General features: G+C 39.0%; 1 protein-coding gene across 1 annotated transcript in view; it reads right to left on the bottom strand.

The window, feature by feature from the left end:
* Positions 1-1,238: 1,238 nt before the first annotated feature.
* Positions 1,239-19,994, bottom strand: part of GXYLT2 (glucoside xylosyltransferase 2) — a gene marked incomplete at both ends in the record, with an annotated part of 20,486 nt that continues 1,730 nt past the window's right edge. Inside the window, 6 exon segments of the mRNA XM_082321455.1 lie at positions 1,239-1,421; positions 2,166-2,338; positions 5,546-5,669; positions 6,681-6,932; positions 13,471-13,602; positions 13,804-13,989. Coding sequence (XP_082177581.1) covers positions 1,239-1,421; positions 2,166-2,338; positions 5,546-5,669; positions 6,681-6,932; positions 13,471-13,602; positions 13,804-13,989 — 1,050 coding nt within the window.

The raw sequence follows: 19,994 nt of genomic DNA, 5'->3' as shown, positions 1-19,994 counted from the left end.
TAAACTAAATGAAGTATTTTAAATGAACATCAAAGCCATCTTGTGTCCTCTTTCACTTTGAGGCTATTCATTATGATCCTAGCATAAAACTCTCTACTTCCAGGAACGAAAGTACCAGGCAGAAATACATTTCTGTGCCCCAGGTTTCTGGTGAAGCAGAAAAGGCGGGGGGTCAGGGGCAGCATTCTCAGTCTCCCAACACAGGGATGGAAGAACGGTTCTCGATGGCATACCATTGTTACTGTGCAGTAAACAGCAATTAAAGAGGATTAATTAAAGAGGAAAACAGATCAATAGTACCTGTTTTGTACTCTTCATTCGCAATATTCTTGGACTGTGTCTAAGGTAGTTAGTATTACCAAGTTAGGGAATACATTCTTAAAACTCAAGAGACTGGAAGGGAAGAACATGACTGTACTCCACACCAGAAAGGATGCTCTTTCTGTTCTCCATTAGCTGGGCAGGTGCCACAGCTTCCACTGCATCCCCCTCCCATTTCTTGTACACTGTTTTCCTATTTATGCTGTAATTATTTTCCTTCTAATTCCCTCATGAGAAGCCCTCACAAAACTACTGAAGAGCAGAGAGGAAAAATGACAACCACTAGACAAAAAGTGCTGTAAAAAACAAAGTAAATAGGCACTTCTACTCCCCTGATCTTTTTAAGTATGGGAAATCTTAGGTCCTACTTGTGAAGAATAGCAGGTAATGTACCTTCAGACAGAAGCGCAATTTTAAGCAAATGCTTTCCCTTTACTACAGTAAATTTTAACTCATCCTATCACAAAAGTGATCTTTTCTGTAATTCAGCATTCAAGAATATTTGCCCTATCATTTCAAGAGTTATATTCCCTATATGCTACATAGCTGATACCGTAACTTCTTTGTTAAGCCTAAGATCAGTACAAGCTTTTGCACAACCTCAAAAAAGTTACAGTGAATGCAGCTGTTCTTAAACAAATAACCAAACTAAACTCATCAAATAAAAGTGAGAATCATCAACTCTCCCTGTTGCAACCAAGAGGAATGTAGGAAGAGAACAAAAGGCCTAAGAAAGGACAGTTTAGGTAGACTTCTAGGATTTCTTCTGGTTTTGTAATTTCAGGGGCTATTAGGAAATTGGATAAGGAAAATATTTTAAGTCTGAGTTTCAGTAAAAGCAGTCATACTCTTCATTTATATGCTTCATGAGATGAGGATGCAAGAATGAAAAACTCTGCATAAAAATATAGCTACATTTAGTATCTGTGGTTGGCCCCCAAGTAGACAATGACACGATTTTCATACACCTTCTTCATAGTTTTCTCAATTTGCTTCAAAAATACTTGTGGAATTCTCCCACATAAAGTGTGCACTGTATCCAGAAACTTAGACTGCAGAGGGTAGTACAAAGACTGGAAGAGATTGTCCTCAAATGGAAACTAAAGAAAAGAAAAAAAAGAATTATTAGTTTTCACTAGTTAAAAAATGACATTTTAGAAGTTTCTGTAAGAGAAAACCTTATACCGGTAGGCAATGACTTGTCCCTCACCTTCCCAGAGTGCCATCAAAGCCTATCAACTTCAACCACTGGTCTGCTTGAGAGTGCTTGCTTTCAGAAAAGTTTGTCTGGGCGTATTACCTGAAATAGCCAACTTCCCAGAAACTGTATTTCTGGAGTCTGTATTTAAAGGAGGTTTACCAACCTAGGGATACTGTAACGAAACATATATTTTAGAGAGTGGAGTTGTACACATTCAACATTCGACGTGGAAATATGGACCTGTGTCTGCATGCAAACTTCTGCCTTCCGTGTGCCCAGAGGCACTGGGTGCTCAGGAAGGACAAGCTTTCATTGGGTATTTATGGACCAGAGCTGCAGTACCAGCAGGAAGAACTCCCTTCAAACACTTTTTTCCACCTCCAGTATTATAGAAAAGCAATTTATCAGCCTTTTTGATTAGAAGTTTACTATAATATGAAGGAGGATCATTTAAATCATCTCAAATACACGCACGCAGTAAGACAGGAGAGGCCAAAGCAACCTTGTTATTTTGTCTGATGGGTGTACATAAAGCACAACTATGCTCAGCCTGATCTGCTGGAAGAGCAGTCTGAGTGACCCAGTTAAAGCAGTAATCTACATTGAAATAAAAGGACTGCCTCTATCGAGATAGACAACTTACATCACGTATCACTTCATAGAGTGCCTTGAATGTAGGCTGTTTGTCATCATGGTAGACACCTCTATTTCCATGCAGAATAGAGACACCTTCTTCTTCTGCACCTTTACAGTTGCTTCCGTACATACAGTGATCGGGCCGGTAGTTCCACTGACATGGAAACACATAGAGACACTCTGCCAATGTCGGTCAGGGGAGATGGGAGGAAAAAAAAAAAAGACACATCAAACAAGAGTTACAATAAGTTAAACCATGCTTCTGTGAAAAAGCTGCAACTGATGATCAGAAAAAAATTCAGTTACTTCTTTTGCAAATATCCCAAGCAGCAGCTAGACATAGAAGCTTCCTTTCCTCAGGGGATGACTATACGTGTCTCAGCACTGTTAGACCTGAGCTAACAGAAAGAGAAGGCAACTCAAAGACTGGGTGCAAACATAAACCAAGAGAGCATTTTACAAAGCTAAAAGTGACAGAATAAACCCAGAGAGTATGCACCAGGTGGCACTATCCAGGGGCCTCTGCCCTAGTAAGAAGTTTCCGGAGTTACAGAAATGATTAGGGAAGCACACACAGCATTGTGGGTTATGCAAAATCCTGAATCCTTCTGGAGACAGCATGGGAAAGCTTGCAAAGTATATCCAATGTTTGCTGCTGAAGCCTTCACTGAGGCTATGACAATTTGTTATACTGAGATACAGCAGGGTATAAAAGGTAGTGTATTTTACACACAGTCCTAAGAGTTGTCATCCATTAATTTCATAGGCCCAGGTTATTTAATGATGAGCCTAATTTCTCAAAAGGGATTGTAACCTCCTTTCTCTTACTTATTTTTTTTAACTTTCTCTATGCACTCACAGTATTTGCAATATGCTTACAATAAATCATGCCAGTCCCTGTGACCTTTTTGCTTCAGAAATGGAGTACAATAAATCATTGCACTATGCCAGCAGGTCACATCAGAAGCACTGAAGATTGAATTCTCCACTCGGTCTTTCTTAGCTTCCCAGGAAGTCTGCAGCTGGTCCTGTGTGTTTCTTGAAGACGTAGGAGAAAAAGTTTCTGAAACATTTCTTCCCTTAAGGCCCCTCTAGCAGGAGACTTCTCCAGAAAGCGTAGATTGTAAGTGGTTTCCATTCAGTCTGACCTATCACACATTCAGAATTGCTCCCCAGTGTCGCTGAAAGGGCAGGCAGAGCTGGAACGCCTGATCCAAGCCCTGTTACAGTTAAGGGGGATCCTTTCGGTCACCCTGAACAGATGTTTGCAAGTACAGCTCATCAGCAGGTCACTACGGAGAGAGGATGTCATCAGGTGCTTATTAGCTTTCGTACATGTCACTTGAGTATTCTTGATCTTCTCCTCACCGTCACGCTTTTGTGCATTTTTTGCTGTCACGGCTGAAGTCAAGCTCTAGCTGCTCTGTGAGCCTTCAGATCCGTTAATCACCAGAACAGCCTTCAGAGATGGGGAAAAGGGTGCATCTCTTCAGGCCCCAGGTAACACAGTTCTGTGTATTTTTAAGCCAATGCACTGCATCTATAAAAACCCACCTGCAGCAGTCTTCACTGATTCCTCCCCAGGCCAGCCTCAACAATCCAGCAGTTTAAAACCTCGGGAAGGTCTAGTTTTCTGTTTTAATCGTATCCAGTTCTTTGTTTTCTTTTCTTGTGCAGTCTGATGTTATGTAGTTCATAAAAAATTATTTACCAGTTACAAGGAAAAGACAGACTATGGTGCAGAAAAGAGTCTCAACATGTGGATTTGATACAGAATGCTCTCATCAGAAAATTAAACTATTTTTGCAATCTTTGTTTTTTTCCTCCATGCTTAAATTAGCAGCTTGAGTTTGACTTCACAACTAATCTGGCTTCATCATTTTCTTCCTCCAGTAGATCCTATTCCCATAACATTAATTTCTTTTTGGAAATTAATTTATGATTTCATAATGAAGATTTCTTCCACTTTATTTTTTCCCTAGGATTGAGGGTAATACATGGTGTACCAGAGACACTGCTGTTTGACATCTGTCTGCAGTAAACAGATGTTAGCTTATTGCTTTGCTTTTGCTCTCTCCTTTTATTTGCCTGGATTCGGATATATCCAATTACCTACCCTATGACTCCTTAGAGAAAAAGAACAGGGAACAGAATAAATAAAGATAAATCCAAACTTACTCTGTTCTTATGATCACTTGAGGGAATACAAGGTCACACAGGAAACAAGGAAAAGCAAATAAGAATGGGTACTCGGCATATTCAGAAGCATGAAATAAGGTTCTCGGCTTCTTTGGGAAGCACATACTCTGCTACAGTTTTGAAATCCTTGCATTTCTCAGATGTTACTGTTTTTGGAAGTGCCTGAAGTCAATTCTGTGTGATTAGTGCAAAACACTTACAAAGGGCTGAATTTCCAGAAACTGCCTCAGCACTTGTGGAAAAAGTCACATCCTTTTAAAGTAAAGATGCCAAAACTTGCCAGTTCCGTGGAAATACACACTCATGAGAATACGACTCCAATTCAAGAGGAAATGAAGGACAAACCAAAAATGCTACAAGTTGTTTATGGAGGCGTTGTGCAAGAGTGACAGGCAGGAATCAGATACGACATTTTGCTGGGCTGACAAGCGCATACATATTGGTCAGGCTGGTCCGCACTAGGACAGGTGGGTCATGCCATCTGTTCTCTGAAAACAAGGTTTCGAGAGACTTGAAGACCTCCACAGCTCATCATAGTCCCAGAGCCCGCAGAGTACAGAAGAGTAGAAAATGCACAATTCTGAACAGTAGAATATAGACGACACCGTCCTGGTGCCTGCTGAGGCTGGAAGCGTCTTTCTCAAAAAGCAACTTTTAGCGAAGGAGCGAAAGTAGGGAGGGCAACGGTTTCAGAGGAGATACTTCAATGACTGTGTCCGTTTTCTGTTTATATTAGCTTTGTTACTCATTTGCATAAATACCAAAATTCAGCTGAATTTCAGAAAAACAGAGCATGGCTTCGGAGAAAGTTTGGCAGTTTCACATTGAGATAAACATCTGAAACAAAAACATTTTTTCAGCTAGGCTCTGGTCCAGTGACGCTCTTAAGCACACATGCAACTTGAACTTCATTCCTGCATTTGATCACTAATGTTATACTTCCTTATTTTCTCAGAACCTCCAGAAAACAGATTTACATATTCAATGGAACCAAGTCTGAGCCCCACTACCTGCACCACTTTCAGAAGTATTTTCATAGGTTGTAAATCCTAGGTGCACTTACACATTAACTTCATGCCAGAGTACATTATGCATATTATAAATAACAAATAGCACTTTTTTTTCATTTTTCAAGTTCAAGAAATTTTCTTAACACAGATAATCATGACTCCAAGAATCATTACTTACCTGGGTTAAAGTAAAAAATTATATTTAGTAAATCCTGGTCTCCCCATGTAATATAATTTTTGTACTTTTGGTATAATGGATATAACATTTCCTCCCAAGTCAAACCACTCGGTATCATGCTGTTCTGCAAGGCAGAAAAACAGAAGCAATGGGTTAATACCATGAACAGCGAGGTGGTTTATGACTCAGAGTGTGGCACCCACATATTTGTAATTCGGCTCAGCCATGTCAGATACCTAGGTGAAAAACGAAGGACTGACAAGAAATGTTAGACCTGGATAGGGCTGGAACAGCAGAGCTGACTGTGCTGTTTATCTAAACAGGAAAGCAAGGTCTCCTGAGTCCGGCTTTGATGTCAGCTCCTGCTATTCACAACCTTCCTATTCTGAGCAACAGGAGGGAGAAAAAGTGGAAAAATGCAAAAATGCAGGGACAAGGTGAAAACTGAGGTCTAAAAGCGAGGAAAAATGCAGACAAAAAATTATCTTCCCCGGGAATTATGATATTAAAAGCAAGGGCTTTTTTTACTCAAGCTGTTCCTGTAATGGCATAGGAAACCCCAGGCCTTGACTGAGGAACAAGACCACTTAAAGAGATTAGAGAATATGTGCTCAATGAAGCAAACATAGATTTTCCAAGTTAGGCCTTTTGCAAAAGAGGGGAGATGTCAGATGTCACTGAAAATGTTCCCTTCTCATTTATATCAATTCATGGAGTCACTTGATCTGTAGCAGGATACAGAATTCTATTTACAGCAGGTGCAAAAAATTACCAATTTCTCTGGATATTTACATCAAGCTTTCCAATTTTAAAAACAATACAGTGACTGCACTGAAGATCCTTGAGTTTATTCTTTCATGTATCTTTCAATGGAAAAGGAAATGTTGAAGAAGCCATTTGTACTACCGCTAACAGACTGCTTCATCTGCAAGTTCTCAGTGCTCCAGCCTCTTGAGGAAGTTTCACTTGTTTTAATAATCATTTTCACTATAATTGCTGTTAGTATCCAGTTATATATATTCTATATTTTTCAGATTCTTTATATAACAAACTTTATGTAATTTTATATTAAGTTTTACAAGATGTGAAAAATACATCAATCCTTAGTTTCTGCAACAGCTGTATTTCTTCTCACCTTGAACTGAGTGTTGCGTATCCGTGTTAAATTCATTAGCATCACTCCAGAATTGACTCCAGTTGTCCCATAATAAGGGTGACGCGCAAATCGACTATACCAGCCAATCTTTGGTATTTCGTGTTCTGGGGCCATAGCAGCTAGCTGTGTTGAGTTGAAGTCTTTCAGGATGTGCCAGATGTCATCGATGGGCCTCAGGAAGAGAACATCAGTGTCCACATAAAGGAGAGAATCCACATCCTTTAAAATGACCTTTTGTGTTTGCACAGCAAGGAGAGGAAGAGAAGAAAAAGAAACCAAAGAGACAACAAAAAGGAAGATTACTGGCAAAAGGTACTTTTATTTTAAAACGATAATTTGAAAGAGGTTATTGATTTATCAGCTAAATGTAATTACACACAGGAACAACAGTTATCAGGTTATTGGCTTGCTGGTTTTTGGTTGGTTGGTTTGGTTTGTTTTTTTTTTTTTTTTTAACTGCACAGCCAAACAGCTACCAGACCACAGAAGTTGGATTCTAACCTTCATATGAAACAAGTAATCCCTGCATATGAAACAAAAAACCCCTGCAAGGCCTATTTAGTATCAGTTCAGAAATAAAACGCAAAGAATATATGTTTACATAGCTTTGTTAGTTCTTTTAAAGATCTGTAAGTGGTATTGTACAAAAAAAAAATTAACCATTTGTAAAAAACATGTAATTTTTGCACACGATGTAGCAAGGATTGTGAAAGGACTACTAATGAAAATTATATACTATATAGTATCTTATGAATCTGCTGCTCTGTGTGTGTATGAAAGACGCTTTCACCATCAGTCACAAAAGCTAATTTGGATCCTGATCCCCAGTTGGATTGGCTAGCACATACCCTGATGAACATACAACTTCCTCCACAGACAGAAAGGGTACGCTAGTGTAACAGAAAACCTGTCATCTCCATTTGGTATCGTCTTTCCCTGTGCCTTTCTAATGACTGTTTTTCCTATTACAACCTTGTGCTCCTAGGAGACTTACATTTGGTATTAATATATACAAATGTTTCACATTAATTAAGAAAACCCTATAAATCACAAAAAGGTATATGCATCCTCCTGAAGAACAAAATTTGCTTGGTAAATAGAAATGTCATATTAAAACTCATCAGGTCACATTCTGATCTCTGTTATCAGACTCCATATCAGGAATAACCACATTAAAGTTAGTCAAGTCAGAAGGGTGCAAACTGTAAATTAGATCCAGGATATTTAATCTATTCTTGTTGACAATGTTCCCCCTTGTGGCTATCCAAATCCCTACCTGCTCATTCATTAATTTTAATAAGGCAAATTATATAGTGCTTCAACAGTCCAAGAAAACTCCCTTGATGTTTGCACCAGCTATTTGTAAGGTTGTTTGTTAAGTAATAAATACCATCAGCTAAAACTGACCAACTGCATTTTTGTTGCTGCTCTTCATTATTTGCTAAAACTGCCCAAAAGTTCCTGAAGGACTGAAATTTTCTTACTTTGGTCTCAGCCAAAAGCCCTATTCCTCTCTCTTTCTTTCTTTGAAAAGCAAATCCAAAAGGCTATTGATTTTCACCATGCTGTGGAACAGAACAATCACTCGCTCATCCAGTCGCAATGATACTGATTACAAACTCTCCTATTTATCCAGGTAACAATACATTCTACTAAAGAAATTGAATTTTACGTAAATTGAAATGTATTGTGACTGAAGATTACCTGTGAAATAGAGTGAACAACATTAAGATATTGAATAAGTGGGGGGAAAAAATTACCCTTAAGCATGCTCAACAGGCATCCACTAAGACGCCAAATCCGTGAGTACGGACTTAAATGAGATTTTTCACCTGACTGAACACTTTTGGATTCAGACTGACATTTAGCCAAGTTTAACAAATCCCTGACGTGTATTTCTGACATGATAACTACATGTTCTTCCTACATAGCAGGACAAGCAGGAGAAGGCAAGTGTCTCTGCATTTTAAACAAAAGTTATGCTTACAAGAAACTCCGAGTAAACAAGTCCAACACAATCCAGATCACTCTGCTGGATGGAAGGTTCTAGCAATACACCATTTTTCCACAAAAAATACAAAACAGAATATGGAAGTATCAATAAATGAGTGACACAAATAGTTCAATAACACACTAAGAGCTCAGAGGTAAATATTTGCAAATGTTAAGTATCCTGGAGTCCAGTACTGAAAAAAAAAAAGTAAAAAAAGACAGCTACTTTAAGAATAAATGAATAGCAGACAGACAGTTGAAAAGAAGAAAGGTTTTTTCAGCTTAAGGATATCCTGGATATTGTATATTATTCTGCAGCACCTAGAAGCCCTAATTCATAGGCACCTACTATATGAAGTCATATAAAATCAAAATATATTAAAAAAAAAGAATCACCCTAAAATTTAGTCTGACGCAGGAAATAACCCATGAATACAAAGAGAGCAGAAGCTATTAGATTCTGCCTGAGGGATCCGCAGCACACTGTATACCACAGAAGATTTTTTCTAAGGGTGCCCTGGTGGAGAGACAAGTTCAGGCATTTTCCAGCAGAGGGTTAAGTTTAATGGGTGCATATAGAGACTCCTCCCAAGCACAAGTGACAGCCGGAGCACTGCTTCTTCCCGCAGAAAACTGTTCTTTCAGCAACCTTAAATATACAGATAAATTTAAGTCTGTGGAAGTCAATGGACTGTAATAATTTTCCTATATATAAATGGATTCAAGCAGGTATTCCAGTTCTTTGTGAAGTGGGTGCCTACCAGCATTTGACCCCATGCTTTCCACCTTGTATTCCTCCACTCAGGATTCACAGGCTCTCCTTTCTGGTTTGTCAGAAGATTCTTCCCTCTCCTTCCCTTGCCCTGCAGTGACACCCAACAGGCTAAAAGAAAAGCTGTGCTACTTCCTTTAAGCCCTTCACACTTTTCTCTTTCGTATGTGAAGCGTTAAGACTTATTTAAAACCTACACATGCCACTTTGAATTGATCACATCCCCTTCTGGCTGTGCATGTAACTTCACCTTGGGTAGAGGAATTTAATTTCAGAAATTGTGGCTGTAAGAGTTCCTTGCATAGCTCCCAGGATTTCAGTGGAGTTACACTGGGGATAAACTTCATTTAAATAATTCCGGCATTCCCAATGTCTCACTCCTTTCAGGTAGCTCTGTTCCCAAACTAAGTAAGAGTTTTCAAAAAAATACTTTAGGCTTTACACAGCCCTTAAAATAACATTTAGCTTTTACTTATTCAAAAGCATACAGGAGGAGACAATGAATTTTTGACTCTGCTGATTTTCAATGTCAAAAGCAGTTGAGTACCACAAGGCAAGCCTGTGGTACCAGAGACCTTGCTCCAGCTTGCTCCGCCTGAACCAGACGCTGCACGGCTAGGGCTGGCAGCGCGCCGAGCCTGCCAGGAGGGCTAACCAGAGGGACGCGACCGCGGGTTAAAAATGACATGCATCTGACCTGGAGCATAAGCAATGCAAGACTGCGTCTGGTAGTCGGAGTTCATGCTTGCTAGCACAAACCATGCAGACATACCTGACAGACTGTGATTTTTGAAACGAATGGTCAGGAATATGGCGTGACTGTGCTTGTCTTCTTCCTCACTCTACAGGCGCTTACAGCTTAAAAGAAGTGTGATTTTCTTGCAGCTATATAGAGCATTCTTAGTAAATCTGTCAAAAAGTTCGGCACAGAACTTGCTATATTTAGACTGACACTTCACTTAAATACTCAATTATCTGTAATTTGATTTCACAACTTCTGTCTCCATAGTTTCTCCCTGTGTTAGCAAGGTTGGCAAGTAATAACACACTCCTGTGTAAACACATATTGGTGTATCGTGAAGCTGTGCTACCTAATGGTTTGCAATGGCTAGCATGGCAGTTTATCAGAGCTTTATCCAAAATTAGGGACAAATCACAAATTTTGATGCTAATGTAGCAATACCACGAAGTTAAGTTACTAAACTTAATCGTAGTAAGCAATTAACTCAAATTACAACAGAGACGGAGACTTTTGTCCTGGCATCTATTCCCAGTGCTGCCACTGATCCACTGGATTGGATACTTCAGCGTACTCAAGAGGACACCTATAATACAGGGATATTGCTAATCTTCCTTAAAAGCTCCTAAGTAGATTAAGTGTTTTGAGAAGAGTTCTAAATGTTAGTTACTATTAGAACTAAAATAATCCAAAAATCACTTCAGCAATATAGAGACAGCTGCGAGCCAGCTCTGTGGTATGCTACATTCGTGAGACCAGAAGACAGTTTTTCACCTGGTGTCTTAACATCCATGTTAGTATTACAAAACAGTTTCAAGTGATTGCTGAGAGCATTACCCTCCTAGTTTATTTTTAAAGTTTCATTTTGTGCTTATGTTAAGATCCACATCTTCCTTATTCTGCCTTTGCAAATCCCCTTGATGGGTTTATTGTAGTAGACTGCAGCAAGAGATTTAGACTTGTGAGATTACATGGAGGCTCAATCTACTTTCCCTGTATATAAGTAGCAAACATATGATCAGATGGCACAGAATGCCTCTATGAAATGTAGGATGCTGTCTTCCTTAATATTTCAGTAACCCGAGCAGATTCAACAAGTTGGGAATGTGTATATCAACCTGTTACCCAGGACAAAACAGTTCATTACTACAAGCTGCAGGATCACATCCCATAGCTGTAGTTTTATCAGTGAGTAAAACCATTGAAAGATTCTGACACAATTTTCCCTTAACACATTCCTCCTATCCTCCTGTCCACTTTCACATGCCTGCTGGTGCTGCAGGAAAAAGATTTCTTTGGCAGGAGAGGCACTTGTGAATCAAAGACTCACATTCCACTCGGGCTTAGCATTATCAGGAGCAAGACAATTTGCACAACTGAGGGCTAAACCGCTGATAAACTCAACTACTGCTCTCCTGGAGTCCTCCCTAAATCCAGTCACATTTTATGCCGCTGCAGGAGAAAATGCTTAGGACAGGGAAGGATAAGAAAAAAAACATACTGACATCCTGCTGGTATTTATTTAAAATACAAGTCAAAATAGTTCTCTAAACAATAACACTAGAAACCCTCTGCTCCTGCTGTGTGCAGACTGAATTTCTAAAGTGCTGTCTCATTCAAAGGGGACAGCAGAACCTAGTTATCAAGCACCGATAAAAATAACGGTGGCTGAAATTACCCAGGAACAGCCTAAGGTTCTGCCAGGCTGCAAACTTGAGTACCAAAAGTCCAACTGGACACTTGCCACCTCAGCTATTACTACAACTTGTTTTCTTTACTATATCCGTATCGACTTGTGTCAGCTGCAACTACTCTTGGACAACCCTTCCTATTCAAAGCCGTAAACCTCAGCCTGACCACACACAACATTTTGCAATTGCCCCAAGAGAAACAAACATTTACAGTAGAGGCTGCCTCCTAGTTTTGCTAAGATAACATGCAACAGTCTAATATTCCTTACAAGAAGTTACTGGAGAACTTTGGCAACATGTGAGTGACAAAAAAGGAACCAAAAAAGCACTGCCCAGCCTAAATGAATCAGCATGAATACATAACCCTTTTCTGTCATCAGATAAATCAGACAAATAAAAGTGAAACCGTTTCCGTGATGAGAGCCTACCAAATGACAAAAAATACCACAGAAATAGGAAGAACAAAGAATTGTGTTTACCCAGTGAAAACAACCTCATTTGAGTACATCCTTACAAACAATCTGGATTGAACAAGCTAATGCTTAGGGATTATTTTCCAGGTGATATAAATATTTACTCAGGGAACAGAGGATCCCTGCTGAAGTTGGAGTTACTTTCAGCTCATTCTGGCCTTTGTGCATTTGATAGTCTACCCCTAAATGGCAGATAAACAGAACTGCTGACAGCACATATTTTCTCACATATGTATTCAGTCTACGTATCTGGACGTGCAGCTGTCTCCTGATTGTTTCCATCTGAGAAAGTAAAGATTTCTTTGTCCCCCCATTTCTCATAAGACAGCAATGAAGAAATCTGGATCATGTGAATAGCGTGTCACTTTATTGGAGTCACCCCAGTCAATAGCAATGTACAAGATTTTTTTGATATGTTCTCAATTCCGCAGAAATTGCTTTATGCAAAAGTTGTTTCAATTTCTGCTATTTCTGCATATGCAAAATTGTTATCAACACCTTCTTTCTCTCCAGCAACCTTAAATATTTTCCAAGTTTATGACACTGTAAGTATTATACAGTAAAGAATACAAATTTTCAGGGAACCTTAAGATCCCGGGATACACAGGGCTCTTGCATGAAATCTGACTTTGAGCACACTGGAATTATTACCTTAAGGGCAAATCTGACAGTCTTGGAAAAAGAAATAAAACTCAAGGAAAAGAGATTGCTGAAAGCATCAGTCTAAGGGCTAACATATGGAAAGGGAGATAGTGGGTAAAGAGGATATGATGACTGCTCGCTGAAAAGAATGTTATTTATGGAAGGCATGAAGCATCTACCCTGAAAGCGTCTGCCCTGAAAGAGCTCTCACACGGAGTCTTAAGAGTCTGAGAGGCTAATGGAACCAGAAACAAATAAGAAACACACATTCTTTGTTAGCAGGAGAAACAGCAAGGCTGGATTTCTGTTTTGTTTTTTTAAGTGGCTAAAGCACAGATTAAAATATCTTTAAGCAGATGTTTCAGCCTGAAAATGGTTTTAATATGACACCAGCAAAGCTTCCTTTCTGTGGAATTAACCTTTTCCTGAAGCGACCTACTCAGAAATCCAGGTGCCTTACCGGAAGAAAAAGGCGCTGGGCAGCACATGGTTTGAATAACTTTTTCCATTCCTGAGCATTTCCTACTGAGAAGGTTATTGGGTAAATGTTGTATTCAAACTTCTTTGTGTATGAGGAAGGCCATTCCTTTAACTGAAAGACATGGGGGGAGGAATTAGACACTACACATTATACAGCTAAAAAAAAAAAAAATGCATCCATAAGGAATTTATAAACTGCGCACAGTAAAAAAGTGCTTAGTTGCTACTTGTTGATTTCAATGTAATTTTGCTCAGAGATTTGCAGCTTATAATTAAATCATTTATTTATTTACCAAATGACAAAGAAACTCACCTTCTTCTCAAATTCAGGCTTAAGGGAATCCTCAGCAAAAATGTGAAAACAGAGCCTCCTGTTGCTAAAGAGAACTGCTGATTTCAGCATGATTAGCGTCTCTTCCAGCCGGTCCCCACATGCCACAACTGCCAGATGCATGCATTGTGAAGATGAAGGCTCTTTTGAATGTTTCTGTTCTCCAGGCTTCCTGAAAAATCATAAATAGGCATATCAAAAATACCGAAGTAAACATGAAGAGAATTCCGCATTAATAGATATCAGGATTTTTTTCTTCCCTTTCATTAGGTAGAGGAGCAGGAGGGTTTTTTTTCTGATTAGATATCCACAAAACATGCAAGTGTCATGCTAATTTTGTCAATGGTACAAATCAAGAGTGTTAAAATTACAACACAAAGAAATACGCTATTTTCAGAAATTTCCTTGTTATTTCTACATTTCTGGATTTGCATAAATCACTGCACTACATACACAGATGAAACTAATTCAATAGCACCTGAAATGAGACAACTTGCTCTGTGCAAATGATAGCTTTTTTTTTCCTGCTTAGAGGTTATGAAGCCAGAATGGACATATTACTACCTAGCCAACTTTCTAACACAATGCAGATTACAGAACTACATCCAGTAACTTCATTACCAGGCCCATTACTTTTGGCTAGACTGGAAGAAGACATCCATACTTTAAAAAAATCCACTCCATCCATATGTAAATTATTCTAACAGTTAATTAATTTTGTTGTTAAAAATGCATGCCTTAATCCTGGCCTGAAGGTACTGGCATAGTTTCAAAGGACTGCTCTCCGTTTCACCCGACGGAATCCCTGAGATTTTGCTAAAACAGAGATTTTTAAAAACAAACATATTCCCATGTCCCAGATGAATCAGACTATATTCCACAAGCAGTCAAGGGCCAAACTATGGGTTTTTCACTTAGCACCCATCTGTGCGGGCTTTAAATAAGTTTCAGCCAGACTATAGGGGAATCGGCATGTAAAAGGCACATTGAAGCTACTTGCTAGCCAGAAAAATCAGGGTTCTTTTGGGGACTTGAAGACATTTTGAAAATCTGGCCTTTTGGGTTTGTGTGCCTCCTCCCACCCCCATCAGTATGGAGGTAAAATCACATCCTCCAGGAACGCTTCTACCATACTCTATTCACATTCCAACACGGATTGTATTTATACTCCGTTAGATGGATGTGTGCTGACAAAGCAACTAGATTACAAGCATCATAATCATTATAGGAGAGTTCAAAAGGCTAATCATAGATCACTACCAGTTCTTGACGTATCACTGAACAGAGAACATCAATCCCTGCCTCTTCTCAGCACACACAATTACATACATACAATTAATCAGTAAAGTTAATACTAGAAACAAAAGTTCTAAATAAAGAGAAAAATGACAGATAATAAAGCTGTCATTATCTTTTTCCAGACATTAAAATGCTGCTCGGTATAACAGCAGCACTCTATACTACAGAGTAATCCACTTCTGTGTTAAGGAATACCAGCCAATGGTACTTTACTGACTATACAAAGCAACATGTTTCATTAAGGGTTTAAAGTCTTAGGCTTTAGTCTTAATTAAAGCCCAATTTCATCAGTGTATAAATAATGGAATACTACATCTATGTGAAGTGGTATTTACTTTCCAACCTATTAGTGTAAAAACCACTGAATTATTGAAGTGAATAATTAGCTCTGCTCACACAGATCCCCTTTTCCCCCCTTCTCCCTATCTCTTTAATGCTTCCTCTTAATTGCGTCTCTAAATCAAGCCATATGCAGGATGAGAACTGCTTTGATATAGCTTGTGGCAATGGAATTCACTGGGAGAGGGACTAAACTCTAAGCTTTTACGGCATCATTTCAAAACCCTACACCTTTTCTTTGCAAATTTTAGCCACAGTGAACTCTCCATTATGCAGCTATTTTGTAGTGAAAAATCCAGTATATGTAGACAAGCACTTCCAACGAACAGACTTGGCAGAAGCAACCCTGGATGAAAGCAGAATGCCCTGTAAGCCCATGGGAGCTATGGATGACAAGAGACATCCCGCCTGCCGACACAGACACCCTCCCAGCCCCAGAGAGTGGAGGAGAAAGCTGGGCCTTGGAGATGAATAATTATGAGTCTTGAAGGCCTGGGCTGAAGGGGTTCAGGAGTCTGCAATGGCCTAAGTAGGAATAAAAATCCCCGAGAAAAGAGCACAAGGTAGTATTTGAATGACCTCAGTAGTAGTCCAGGACACTGAGGGCAACAGTTAGTGAGGAGAGCAGCAACGAGGTACAGAAGAATGTTGAGACACAACATTTTGCATCTTTTTTGTAAGTACATAAGGAAACCAAGAGGACCGAGGGAAGAAAGATGAGCTGGAAAGGGAGATACAAGAGTGCCATAGCAGGATACATTTAACAGCAATTTTAGCTTAGCCTTTACAAAATTACTATGATCATCCAAAAGTCTGAAAATAGGCAGGTGTAAAGGCAAAGACAAACTGTTTGGAAGGCAAACGAGCAGATTACAGGAGCAGATTACAGCAAAGAACCTCACAACTCCCCTCCTCTGTTTATACATGCACGTACATACAGTGCAGGAAGGGAGGGAATGGACGAGCAGAAATAACATCTGGATGAGAGGATATTCATCTTAAAGATCTGCAGGACATGGCCAGTGTCTTCAAACCAAAACGGTTCCAGTTTGGCCAACAGCATCTAGGATGCTTCTGCTCTACAGAGAACAAATGGCTATGCGGGCTTATCTGGATCCCCTCTTGAAGATAAGAGGGCCTCCACCATGTGTTGTCAAGAGAGAAACTGGAGGTTAGAACTTAGCTCATACCAGTGGAGCAGCCGCTTCTTTTTTACCAGGGGTAGGTCGGGCTGGGCACCAGGAGCCTTCTCGTTCAAACAAACTTACTCCTTAATGGAAGGCCTCCTTTAAGCTGAGGTTTCATATAAGGTACACACTAAATCCTGATTCAATACAGTCTATCTATCTCCTCTAATTCCAAACGTTTGTTTATCGTGTAGTTACCAGTGGTTGATGCAAACATACTGGGAAGCTAAGAGTTTTCCGAAACACTGCCTGCTCAGATGTTACTAGACAATACAACAAATGGAACAGATGAAAGATGCATACTTTGTTTTAAAGGATGGAGTATGTTAATACTGTGGTAAATTGTACAAAGGATGAAATTTGTTACATAGAATAAAAAACAGCTGGCAAGCAAGAAAGAATATAGGGCTAGGTTATCAGCCTAAGACATTAACAGACTTTTGACATAGAAAAGTACTCAGGTACTGGTTGAAGGGTACGTGAGCTCCGGTTTTGGCTCTATTTCAGTAAGTCAGCCCCTGCAAAGCTTTGGGCAAGTCATTAATTCTTTATGCTTTAGTTGTCCTACCTGTAAAATGGGAACAGCTGTAACAGTTGTAATAGTTACCTACCTCAAGAGACTTCCAAGCACATTAAAAAGCACATAGATCCACAAAGTACTACAATTATTATTATTAGCCAATTCTTCCTAACATTCATACGCACATTCATTCATTTATAGTCCAACTTATTGGTTATGGATCGAGTCTATAAGTGGATTTTATGACTTAAATTAAATGTTTAAATGCGTCTAAAACAATACCGTGACCTGGGTCTTAAAGTTTAATGTTTGACAAGAACAAATAAAGAAACTATGTACACAAGGTCTTTCTTGTCTTGATATCCTTCTTCTAATTTCACTACATAAATGTAGCTTGTCAATATATTATGAATCTAACTTATATAACATGTCAAACCCTGCTCTGTTCCCTGTTTTACCCATCTGTTCAGAGAAAATTGCTTCCTGCTCTCCCTTACCTGCTGTTCTCCTATTATATGGCTTTAAAATTAAGCACTGTTGCCTAAGATTAAGCACTACAGAAAGCATCACAGAATACTTGCAGAATACATGCCTATGAAAGAGATGAAGAAAGACTTCGTAAGACGTAGCACTATAAAACGTTTATAGCAAAGGCCTTCTGACCATACAGACCAACTCCCATCCAGTTGCGCAATAGTATTTTATTTACTGCATACATTTTTTTCTGAGAGGCATGGGTATTGCCATAGCAGAAGAAGCCTGAGTGCTCAAGCACAATAGTGTACATTCTAGGTCTTAAAGTTTAGATTACATGCAATTTTCTTATTAGTCACAGCCAAAGTGTCTCAAACATAATTAACCCAAAACCTGTCTAAATCAATCCAGATCCATTCAAAATAATGAATTCCCATCTCATTACAGAGCCTGCTAATCTATTCAAGCCTTCAAATTTATTCCTGAGAGAAAGATAATACATGCAGATTCTTACAAAATGCAATATAGTTGTTAGTTTTTGAAACCTCCTTCATATTATGATCTCATTTACTCTTGCAGCATAAACAAGGTTAGATTTAGGCAATGTATCAAAACTGGTGATTCACTAAATAGGCTCCTTTCCTGACAGTCAACACTGAGTCAATGTCCCAACAGTGGCTCCATTATATGAAACACATTCTCTCGCACACTTTAAACTATAAATTAGAAAGGCTCTAGATGTGTTTAAATAGTTTTCTCACTCCAGTGCAGTTGCACGAAACTGACTGTAGCTGCTGACAATCAAAAAATTGTTGAAGCTTCAACCTCTTTCTCCCGCTCAGAGAAAGGGAAGAAAAACACTCAAAACCAGAATGGATGTTTATATCTTCTTCTTTTATCAAGTGGGTTCTTTGTTAGACAAGGATGAGGTATTTGGGCCTTCAGCATGTTATTATAGGCTATCAAACTCCAGCCAAACTTGCACGTGCGTGCACACAGGCTGCAAAGAAAGAAAAAGTATCTTGACAGGTTGCCGTATAAGAGATGTTTTGCTTTGGAAAAGTTACTTCCAGGGAACTAAATGTGCTGGCAAAGGTTCACTTCCCAAGCCTTGCCACGCTGGTTTAATAGAAAGTGTGGTCACATCTGCCCTTCAAATGTAAAAGAACGCTTTTGCTTTTTGATACTTCGCACACATTGGTTTGGCACATACTTATAATTCTTCATATGAAAAAAATCTTACTGAAGGCATAGGACTTGCTACTTCCAAGAGGAAGGATCAGTAAAACCACCATAAAAAAATCAGTTTTCAAAGCTAACCAGAAACTTAAATGCAATGCTCATCTAGATTTGCCAAAATTATCTCATGACCAAAGCAGGACACATGAATGTATTTACTAATATTTGCTAGGTACCAGCCAGCTAATGATACATGACTAAGTTAAGCTTTTACCACATATAACTACTTAAATTAGAAGAAACCTGCGCTTCTTAAAACTTAAAAACTAATGTATTCTATTATTATCATCATGTGACTACAGAAAGTGGTATTATTACAAAATCCCAGTTAAACTACAATTCACCTTGCCTGCAACGTGACTGATTCTTATAAAGCGAAGGCACATCCTAGATAACGCCTTTGATTATTTCTGAGTTCAGGCCAAAACTTTGCATTCTTCTGACGAAACTACACAAATCAACTTGGCAAAACTAATTAAAACAAATTTTTACATTCACATAGACAAAACTTCACTAAGGTTATTTGAATCAATCGTGCAGTCTACATATAAACACACACACCATGATCAGATCACAAGGTCTTACACAGTCATAATCAGATTTTTTATTACCCTGAAGGAATCAGTTAGATCATATGTGATCTCTCACATCAAATTAAAAAAAAAAAAAATCTTCCTTTGCTCATAAGGAGAAACTAAAAGAATAACTATTTATATTATAGGAATGAATAGGCAGTAACAACCCCAATTCAGCATGTTACATTGGATGTGCTTTACTATAAGCACATGCATAAGCAAAGCCTATTAAATCAATGGGAACACTCACTCCTGAAGTGAATAACTAGTTAAAACATTGTCTGTTTCTTCCACTCCAAATTCAAGCCCCTTGGAAACAGCCTCACACTGCTTTCAGTGCACTTTGGACCAGGCTTTTTAAGCCAAGCAGATCCCACCACCTGATGCCTTCACCATGCGAGTATGGATGTGATTGGTTCCAGAATGGCACCCGTTGGTGGGTATTTCTGCCTTTGCAAGAAGGCAGGCACCTCCTCGACTTGGACCACGTCATGTCACCCCCCTCCCCCAAAAAAACCCTCTTTTTTATGGATACCCTCA

This window comes from Platalea leucorodia (genome assembly GCF_965183815.1).
Source record: "Platalea leucorodia genome assembly, chromosome: 9".
Lineage (NCBI taxonomy): Eukaryota > Metazoa > Chordata > Aves > Pelecaniformes > Threskiornithidae > Platalea > Platalea leucorodia.
The sequence above is the reverse complement of the archived record's forward strand: the minus strand, read 5'-3'. Positions and strand labels throughout refer to the sequence as shown.